The sequence below is a fragment of the Cannabis sativa genome, chromosome 2, assembly GCF_029168945.1.
Source record: "Cannabis sativa cultivar Pink pepper isolate KNU-18-1 chromosome 2, ASM2916894v1, whole genome shotgun sequence".
Taxonomy (NCBI): domain Eukaryota; kingdom Viridiplantae; phylum Streptophyta; class Magnoliopsida; order Rosales; family Cannabaceae; genus Cannabis; species Cannabis sativa.
Genome location: NC_083602.1, coordinates 4,596,372 through 4,607,927, shown reverse-complemented (window position 1 = coordinate 4,607,927; position 11,556 = coordinate 4,596,372). Strand labels below are relative to the sequence as shown.

Here is an 11,556-nt window from a genome sequence, read left to right as displayed (position 1 = left end):
ATCCGCTGCATCGGTGCTACAGTTGCAGCAGATTGTGCTTTCAAGAAGGTAAAGAGAGGATTTTGTCTTTGTTTTTCTTAACTAAAAATGTAAAAAAAAAACATCAAAATCAAAATGCTTAGCTCAACAACTTTTGTCACATTGTTATTTCTTTGTTTCTCCTCTCTCCTTGCTAATTAACTAGGCAAAAAACTACAACTCGGCCTTATGGCCAACTGAATTATGCTCTACTTTCTAAATTACCGACGACACAGCTGAAAACAGCTTGATGTATCTATGATATTTTTCATGTTGGATTATGAACAGATAGATATAAAATAATAATAATAAAAAAACTATTCACCTTTTTTAGAAAATTTTAGTTGTGACAGGTAATACAGGTAGTAGTTAGTTAAAGTTAGTTGGTTGGTTACCAAGGGCCTAAGCACATTGGACTAAATATTTCTTTGTTTTTTTGTCTTTTTTATTTTATGTCCAAACAATTTGAATATTCCTAGGCGGCATTATTTGCTGTTCTGTCTTTTGAAAGTTTTCAATCAAGTAATGAAGAAAGTTATCAACACTAGTGTTAATGAAAATATGTTGAAAAGGGTACACAATATTTGGTGTAAGCAATCAATTTGAGCCTCACAATTCCGAACTCTCTTCCTCTCTTCTCTTTTCTGTTCAACTCTTCTTGTGTGTGTGGAGGGTTGTTAATTGTCCCTTGTGTGATTGCCCAAGGGATGTGAGATTTAATTACAATGATGATCAGCATCTTAGACTCAATGAGCAGTGTATATAGCTCGGAATTTCTCGTTTTTTTGATTTCTCTTTTTGTTTTATGATTGTTTGTTCAAGTTGTTATTGTTCTTGATTGCTGTAACTGTTTTTGGTTCAGCATTTGACATGGCAACATACTAGAAGGGTCAGTTTTTATTCCTCTGTTTATTTATTTATTTATCAATTACTATAGGAAGGTTTAAAAGAGAGTTGAGCAAAGCTTTGAGGATGATCTTTAATCCATGTTAATTTTTTTGAAAGGAAATCTTGAATCAGGTGAAACAATTCAATTTTAATGCAGTCTTACAGATTGAAGTTTCATACAATTAAATGTAGAAGTAGTAGTAGTTGTATTAAACCAAGAAAAGAAAGATTAGTTAGTTAAGTAGTTAGTGTTTATATATAGCTGTTACTATTTTGTAACTGTTTTCAGTAACAACTTGTTACTGTTAAGTTGTAAAAGCTTAAGTATAAATACTTAGCTCTGTAATTCATTCCCTTAACAGCAAAAAAAATATTACGTATAAATTACTTTTGATTTTGGACTTGAGCAATACTATGAGTAATATTAAACAGGAAATAAGAATATTTATATATATATACATACATTAATTTAACAATAAAATTAATTTATGGAACAAAATAAAAATAACTACTGAAAGATTGACTGATTAGAATTACATACACGCTCAAATTGGAATTACACTCGATCGAGCTACAATTTTTTTTTCTTTTTAATTTATACTTAAGTGAGGTATTGTCCAGTAGAAAACAAACTAATGGGATCATAACCATAATATAAAAGGGATTCATCTTCGTTAGTACTCTGATCATCTTGTTGTATGAACTGCAATTGTTGTTGTGGTTGATATTGACCATTGTGTGAAAGGGATTCTTCATCGCTTTGCTGTATGAATGTCTGTGTTTGTGGTTGCAGTTGCAGTTGCTGATGTAATTGTGATTGATAATCACCGTTGTAAAAAAAGAGTTCTTCATTTGTACTCTGGTCACTTTGTTGTATGAACTGTGGTTGTTGTTGTAGTTGATATTCAACATTGCGTAAAAGGAATTCTTCATCATTTTGTTGTATAAATATCTGTATTTCTGGTTGTTGTTGCTGTTGTAATTGTAATTGATAATCACCATTGTGGGAAAGGAGTTCTTCATTTGTACTCTGGTCACTTTGTTGTATGAGCAATTGTTGTTGTTGTAGTTGATATTGACCATTGCGTGAAAATGATTCTTCATCACTTTGCTGTATAAATGTCTGTGTTTCTGGTTGCTGTTGCTGTTGTAATTGTAATTGATAATGATCATTGTGTGAAAGGAGTTCTTCATTTGTACTCAGGTCACTTTGTTGTATGAGCAAGTGTTGTTGTTGTAGTTGATATTGACCATTGTGTGAAAGGGATTCTTCATCACTTTGTTGTATGAATGTATGTGTTTGCGGTTGTTGTTGCTGTTGTAATTGTAATTGATAATGATCGTTGTGCGAAAGGAGTTCTTCATTTGTATAGGGCTGTGATTGTGGTTGATTATAAACATTATTGTATGAACACGATTCTGATTGTGGTTGCGGTTGATAATGATCATTGCATATGAATGGTTGTGATTGCAGTTGCGGTTGTGATTGTTGATGATGATAATATTGTTGTTGTTCATCGGTTGTTTGTAGTTCTTCTTGTTGATTTTGAGCTCCTAGTTGCTGCTCCTCATCTTTATTACTTCTATATTTCTTTGGATTTTTGTATATTTTGCACAAAGCAAAATCATTTTTACTATTATTCGAATCGTTATTGTCGTCGATTATTATGTACTCGTGCATAATCCATTCTGTCTTGATGCTCTTTTTATTGCTTCCCATATGAAAATTGAGAACACTTTTTAGGCCAATGTCTACGCCATTATGTTGGATTGGCTTTGATTGAGACATTCTCCAAAAGCCTAAGTGTGCTTTTCGAGTAGCACGAATTCCATTTTTGCATACTCTAGGGCTAAAAAAGTACCATTCTTTCACCTTTTCTCTTTCAAAACCTTCGTAAGAATCTATAATAAAAACACAAAATTAATTATCTATTGATTAATGATCATTAATTATTAAATTAAATAATTTCTAAAAATATATATACCTGCCAATAATGATGGTTGGGAAGTATAGATGTTAACATGATGAATCATTTTATTATAAGGAATTTGTTGATTTAATACGGTTGGCTTTAAATAATAAGTGATTAATACTTCGTCACTTGGCTGAAATCGAAAGCCCGGGAATAATTCCATTGCTATTGATCTATAAAATAATAATAAGAACATAAATTATAGTTTATTTTAACTATCATGAAAGTGGAGTGATATGAAAATTAATGTTTTTAGATTAATGTTAATTTTGATTAAAAAATAAAGTAGGTACCTTGAATGAAAATAAGAAAGGTTATGTAATATTTCTTTTATCCAATACTCCTTGTAAACTCAATGATGATCAACGTGTACGTAGCCAAATGTATTCACTAATTAAGTTTAATTAATTAGGAAATATGGTGTTATATAATATATATATTATATTTATATACGAGTGTTCTTGAAATTAAAGAAAAGAATATGGAAGATGGTTTAAGCTGGCTCCTAAAAGAAATTGATCGATGAAACTATTGTATGCAAATGCATTTGAAGTGTGTGAGTACTTGGGATACGTATTTATATAGGCATGGCAAAAAGATCCATTCATTCGGATCGGATCAGTGATCCGATCCGACGGATCATTACTGATCCGAAACATTCGGATAGTTATTGGATCTTGGATCAGATCCGACCCGCCCCACTTAATTTTTTTACGGATCGGATCTGATCCGATCCGTTTTAAATATATATATATTTTTTTAAAAAAAAAATTACTTTTTAATATATTTTTTTAAGGTGTAAGGCCATTGGAATACAACCATTAGACATATATGATCTGCCCATAGACCACACTATATATTATTGTTTTAATTAACTCTCTGAATTTAATTCTTATATATATGTGTACGCATATATATAAAAATAAAAATATATATGCATACTGGTCACTCTATATTTTAATTATTTGATTATAATAATTATTATTATATGTAAAATTTCCTATAATAAGAAAGTAAAGTAACAAATGTTATACACAATAGATCGATTTATGTATAGGCACTGTTAAATATATTAATTTGTACAATAATTTACACTTTTATATTATATCACTTTTATATATGTATGCAACAATAATTTACATTTAATATAAACATATTATTAATTAATAAGAATAATATTTAATTTTTTTTTTATCAAATAAAAATACTAATTAATTAAATATTATAATAATGAGTAATTAATACTATTATTTGACTCTTAAATATTTAATTATTTAAGGGGCATTTGCTAATATTTTAATTTTTTAATTTTTTTAATTTTTTAATCATAAAAATAAACGTAATTTTTTGTTTTTAAAAAATATGTGTTCTATAATCATGTTTGTTTTTTTTTTTTAATTTTAAAAATTTATCAGAAAAATACCACTACAAAAAATCTTATTTTTAATCACAACAATATTTGTGACTAAAAGTAAAAAAGTTGTAACTAATTATAAATCATCATTCTTATGTTGTAACTAAAATAGGTCCATCACTAAAAGTATTAGTTACAAAAATTACAATTTGTTGTGACTCAGTATAAAAAATCTTACTTTTATTATTAACATATTTATTGTTTTGTAGGAGCCGTACACAGTTAATTTTGAAGACTAGAAGAACAATATATAAAAAGTTTATAGTTAATTTCATGTATTTTTTTAGAGGAGATTTATTTCATGTAATCATCATACTACATTATTATTGATGATTATATTAGTGGAATTTCTAAAATTTGGTAAATTAATTTTTCAATAGTAAAATTACATTTTTCTGTGATAAGAATTTGATATATTTTTTTTTTATTGATTTTGACAAATAAAATAAAAATATATAAAAAAAATGATGCATTATTAGTTCTTAAACAAATAAATTTCGGAAAAAAAATATAAATTTAAATATAAAATATATTTTTTTTTTTTAAAAAAAAAGTTGGGTCGGATCAGATCCGATCCGTATAAGGCGGGTCGGATCAGATCCGATCCGAGTATCTAATCCAGCGGGGCGGGGCGGAGCAGATCCGTGTATGATCTGGATCAGGTCGGATCAGAGTCGGATCAGATCCGACCCGCCCCATTGACATTCCTATATTTATAGACAAAAAAAAGATTTAATAATTTAAATTTAAAATTATTAAACTGATTTAGAATGTCGACTCTAGATTTTTAAGAAAATCTTTTTTATTATATATAGCCAAATAAATTCGAACTTAATTTCATGAGTGTATAAAACAGATTTTTTTATTATATATTATTTTTGTATTATTACGTAGGATTATAGTGAGGTTACATAAAATCCGTGATATATAATAAATCATATTCTAAATATAATTATTTGTTTTACGTATAATAAAAAAAAATTATCAATTTTTTTATATAATACGTATATTTAAATTATTACAAATATTCTCATATATAATATCAAATTTATATTGACTAAAATTATTATTATTAATAAATAATTACACCAACTATATTAAATTTATCCAAAATTACTATATTAAGTACTATTTTTTTATTCAAAAATACATTTTCATATTAAAAATAAATAATTCACCAAATTACCATTATAAAAATATTATTTACATTTATTACATAGTTACATAGGACCATTTTATATGTAAAAAAATTTGTGATAATTAAACTTAATAATATTTACAATCAGTTTTTGTTTTTTTTACACCATTGACTATGTCTTCGGTAATACTATTATTTTTTAATTTTTCAATCACAAAAATACAAGTAAAATTTGTGTTTTTTAAAAAATAAAATTGTGTTCTATAACCAACTTTTATTTTTTTAATTTTAAAAACAGAAAATAAAAATGTGTTGGATAATTTTTATTTTTTTGATTTTATTTAAGTCGGGTTCAAGTCCGGGTCTGGGGCCGGGATCGTGGTCCATTGGAGACTAGAGTCGAGGCTGGAGTCCGAGTCCCAAGGTTTACATTGGAGTTAGAGTCCAATATATTGATTAAAAAAAATTGAAAGTGATTTTTTTCTTCAAATTTTTTAAAATTTTGATTCTCTATTAAAAAATTAAAAAGTAAAAAACAGTTTTATAAAACATATTTTTGGAAAATATTTTCACTTTTTTAATTAAAAAAACAAAAATTAGACAAAAGTCCTTAAATCCAACAATCTAAATAGTTCAGGGGTATTTTCAACAACCTTAAAACTTCAGGAGGCATAATTTAATACATGTCAAAATTCAGGGGGTAAAAATCATAATTAGCCTTTCATTATAAATTATTAAAATTGGAAAGAGGAAACAAATAAAACTTAAAAAATGGCAGCACATCCCTTGGATGTGCTTTACCACTAGTATATATAAATATATGTATAAAGTCATTCAACACTTAGCCCTATAAATTAATATTACCATTCTTAAAGTTTTTGAAAATGAATTCTTCAGGTCTCTTTTTCTTCATTCTCCATAGTTGTATTATGAGATCTATTACTACAAGGTTAGTTTTTTTTAATTGATTTTATTACTTTTCAGAACAATATTAAATAGAATGTAGGTACAAACTTCCATTTTATTTAGTTTTTGTATAGGCTTATATTGATGGAATGATGGAAAATAATTGTTTTGGGAAGAGCATATTTTTTAAGTACATGATTAATAAGAAATTAATTTTATTATTTCTTTAATGCCATCTCTCTTGAATGGAGTATTGTAAGTGAGGTCATCCACTTTTAATTTCTACTTATAAAGAAGTAGCAAGTCCGGGTAAGAAAAAAGATTTTTTAATTTTTCCTTAATGATAAATAATGTTAGAAAATTCTATAATTCGCTCCCTTAAAAAAGATGTACTAATACATCTCTATCCATTTTACTATCCGAAATAATTTTTTAGTTAAATTTTTTCTCATGGTCATGTAAATTATAGTTATTTAAGACAAACTATAAAATTTTTAAAAATTCAAAAAAATTAACACGCCGAAAATTGCGTTCAAACAGTGTGTTGCACGCGTGATTATTTTATTTTATACGTATAAAATAGACTATTTGAACATTAATTTTTATATTGTAAATTATTCCGAATTTCTCAAAATTTTATAGGATATCTTAAATAGTCATAACGTACATGAATGTGAAAAAAAAAATGTGACTAAAAAATTCTTCTAGATGTCGAAACAAGTAGAGGGTGCATCAATACATCTCCTTTTATAAGGGATGCTTTAATTGTAGAATCACCCAATAATGTTAATTAAATTTTAATATTGATATCAATATATATATATATATATATTTATATAAAGGAAAGCAAAAAGAGTTTATGTGTCATTTTATAATTTTTTCTTCTTATTTTTCCTATTTTCTAACACAATTTCCTATTTTGTTTGAAAACCAAACCACACATACAAACTAAAAGTCCCACATTGTTTAAAAACTATTTAGGTTTTATCTATGTAGGTTATAAATAATATTCTTACTACATAATTTTTTTTTTTTTTTTATGTAGGTGATTGATTAATATTTTACCTAATGAGTTTTTATTTTTCATCTAATAAAGAAAAATACAAAAAGAATGAGATGACATCTTATATGAGTTTTCTCTCATTTTCTTTGTTTCCTCATTTTTTTTTTTAATATTTTTTTATGCTTTTAGTAATATGAGAGTCATTTAGAGGAAAAATCCATTGAACCTTATCATTTAGAGAAAGGAGAAGTCGTAATAAGGTTTCCGCATGTGAGCCTGCGGAAGGATCATTGTCGAAAAAGAAAAGTAATATGAGAGTCATTTAAAAAAGTCTCACATGATTTAGAAACCATTGTGTCTCATCAAAAATGTGAGGGTCATTTATTTAAACATATTTTGACATTTTTCAATCTTTGCAAAATATTTAAAATTAATATATAGATATAAATCAAAGCACAAAAAGAGTTTACGTGTCATTTTATAACTTTTTTCTTTTTATTTTTCCTATTTTCTAACTAAATTTCCTATTTTGTTCATAGGGAGGGGTCCCCTATTGTGATTCACACTTACCTTATTTAATAGACTGGTTTGTTCTCTAAAAAAAATTCTTATTTTGTTTGAAAACCAAACCACACATATAAATTAAACAGTGTTTAAAAATTGTTTAGGTAGAGTCATTTGAAAAAGTCTCACATGGTTTAAAAACCATTGTGTCTCATCAAAAATGTGAGTGATAGATATTATTTATTTAAATATATTTTTACATTTTTTAATCTTTGTAAAATATTTAAAATTAATATATAGATATAAAGGAAATCACAAAAAGAGTTTACAAGTCATTTTATAATTTTTTCCTCTTATTTTTCCAATTTTCTAACACAATTTCCTATTTTGTTCATAGGGAGGGGTCTCCTATAGTGATTCTCACTTACCTTCTTTAATAGACTGGTTTGTTCTCTCAAAAAAAAAAAAAAATCTTATTTTTTTTTGAAAACCAAACCACACATATAAATTAAAAGTCCTACATTGTTTAAAAATTGTTTAGGTTTTATCTATGTATGTTATAAATAATATTCTTACTATATTACTTTTCTTTGTCTAAAAAATATTAATCACTTATGGGTGATTGATTAATATCTTACCCGATGAGTTTTTACTTTTCATCTAATAAAGAAAAATATAAAGAGAATGAGATGACATCTTATATGAGTTTCCTATCATTTTCTTTGTTTTCCCATCATGAAAGAACTCCACAGTTAAGCGTGCTTGGCCTGTAACAATTTCAGGATGGGTGACCTCCTGGGAAGTTTTTCCAAGAAGCGTGCGAGTGAGGACAAAGCATGCTGGAAACACTCGTGTTGGTCTGTAGGGTCAGTCATCAGTCCATGAAGCAGCCAGAGTGACATATTCGTGTATAAGAGCCATTCATTTCGTGGGTGTAAGTGCCCAATAGAGGCTTGAAGCGGGGACGTTACAACTATCCCATAATTTAACAAACTTAACAAATAATTAAAAAAAATATATATTATTATGGTTATTTTAACTTTAAACAATTATTATTATTGAAAAACTTTGAATTATCGTTATTGATCATCTATAAAAAAAAATTACTTTTCATTTCTCTTCTTAATTCTCTCATTTTTAGTATTATTTTAATAAATTTTCTATAAAAAATATCTAACGTAAACCAATTATTTTTTTTTAAAAAAAATATACTATATGGCACGTTATTATTATTATTATTATTATTATTATTATTATTATGTTTTTGTAAATAAATAAATTTATATATATTTATATTATATATTAATTAACAAAAAATGATAACTACATTAACAAAAATAATATTTTTTTATGTTGAGAATCATGGGGTTCCATCTCAAAACTAATTGGCAATGAGTGGAGTAGCCCATGTTGTTATATATGGCTAAATTCTCTACCATTTATTCTATGTGGGACAATGTCCACAACATTCCCCCTCAAGATGATGGCTATTTTTTGCTCATCAATCTTGAACCGTATCAGAGTGGACATGGTATCGGATAGGATCACTTGCCCGCATGGCTCTGATACCATGTTGAGAATCATGGGGTTCCATCTCAAAACCAATTGGCAATGAGTGGAGTAGCCCATGTTCTTATATATGGCTCAATTCTCTACCATTTATTCTATATGGGACAATGTCCACAACATTTTAAATATCACTCATCAATTTACTATTCACCTTTTTTTCAAAATATAATTAATATATATCATATATCCCTCTAATTCTTTTCACCGCCATATATATAAATATATATATAGTCTTCATACCTCTCACTATTTTGCACATTGGTATACACTACTTTTAGTGATAACTTTTTAGTTACAATATAATTTTTTAATAACTAAATGTGTTTTTTTGTCACAACAAATGTTACTTGGAACTAAAACATATTATTTAGTTACAAGTTGTCACTAATTTAGTTTTAGTCACAACAAATATTGTGACTAAAAATACATTTAGTCACAACATAGGAATCATGATTTAAAATTAGTCACAATTTTTTCGCTTTTAATCACAAGTTTTGTTGTGACTAAATGTAAGGTTTTTTGTAGTGATACATACCTCTTATTATCATTTTTTTCTTTCAATTTTATGTGTATATATAGAAAAACAACTTTCCACTTCTACATCATTTTTTTAAAGTTACTTTCGTTAATATTGAATTTGTATTTTGTTTATACATATTAATATTCAAAAATTGAATGTTTTATGCATATTAATTTATGTATAGATTTATATTTTTGTAATGTGAATATAGGGGCTTGAGTTAACTCTCTCTATATGTTTCCTTCTGTTTTCTTGAACAAATATCAGCCACATGTAGATGTAATATACCTATATTTATAATATTAAAAATTAATTGTATAATTTTTTTAATTTATAATGTGTTCTACTATTTTATCACCTTAACTAAAACTGAATTCATCTTTTATAATTGTGTTATATATGTCACCGCAATATCATAACTTTATTTTTAAAAAAAAATATGCTTGAAAAAAGTAAATTATACTTTGAGCTACTATTATTTTATATATTGTACATGAAATTATAAATTCACGTTACTAGATTAATCAATATTTAATATTTTAATTTTTTTTTTTTTGAAAATTATTCATATGATTACCATTTTAATAATAATATAATAAATTTTAAAAGATTCACAATTATTTTTTTTATCTCTAAATAATTTTTCAATCATCAATATCATTCAATCTATATATATATAAAGAAGATATATGAGGCGATGACACGACACTTTAAAATCTCTCTAAAATTATTTTTTTCTTCTCTCCTTAATTTTCTCATTTTTAATATTTTATTAAAGCATAAATTTATAAATTGACATTTTTACTATTATTTTAATAAGCCATTTTTCTCTTCTCTTTAATTCTCTCATTTTTAATATTTTATTAGAGCATAAATTTACAAATTGATAATTTTCTATTATTTTAATAAATATATTATTATTATTATTATTATTATTATTATTATTATTATTGTTGTTGTTGTTGTTATTATTATTATTATTATTGTTATTGTTATTGGTTTTGAATCATATATTTTCTAGATTTATCAATTACTTTTTTTATAAATTTTTATTTTGTGTGAGAATTAGATATAATTCTATCTATTTTCTCATTGTTAATTAATAAATTTTATTTGACATATTTTTTTTTATAAAAAAAAATTGTACAGATTCACTTATTTATAAAAGTGAGTAATTAACTCATTATTTGATTTGTTTTATATAAACAACAAACATGTTGGGGTCAAGCCTAGCTTTATGTTATACATGTGAGATGACAATAACAATAACCTTGAATGTAATAATGACTACAAGTGAGATATGGTGATGAGAACAGTTTTGAAATCATATGATGAAGGATTCTCTACTATCTTTCTATCTCTCCCTAAAACACGCAACCACCCAACAAACAATTAAAGTGGCAATAAATTAATAATCTCATTGAATATGGAGTTCCCTTAATCTTAGGTCATCTCCAATAGCACCTAAAAAATAGCTTTTTTCATAAATGTACAACAAAAATAACATAATTATAAAAAATGTGCAAAAAAAATTATTTTAAAAACTTATGCATATTGAAAACTTATTACATAAAAATGTACATTTTAATCATTAACTAATATAAATAATTAATGATTAAACTA

General features: G+C 25.7%; 1 protein-coding gene across 1 annotated transcript; it reads right to left on the bottom strand.

Moving 5' to 3' along the window:
* Window positions 1-1,507: 1,507 nt before the first annotated feature.
* LOC133034071 (uncharacterized) lies at window positions 1,508-2,940 on the bottom strand. The gene is made up of 2 exons (XM_061109088.1): window positions 2,892-2,940; window positions 1,508-2,808 (listed from the first exon to the last, which is right to left on the bottom strand). Exons 1-2 carry the CDS (start codon window positions 2,938-2,940, stop codon window positions 1,508-1,510), a joined length of 1,350 nt encoding a protein of 449 aa, XP_060965071.1.
* Window positions 2,941-11,556: the final 8,616 nt, after the last annotated feature.

What these genes read in the sequence shown, in the direction of transcription:
- LOC133034071 (XM_061109088.1), bottom strand. Translation starts at nt 2,940, where the DNA reads ATGATTCATCATGTTAACATCTATACTTCCCAACCATCATTATTGGCA. An exon ending in CCAACCATCATTATTGGCAG is followed by an intron (nt 2,809 to 2,891) that starts GTATATATATTT and finishes TTTTTATTATAG; the next exon opens with ATTCTTACGAAGGTTTTGAA.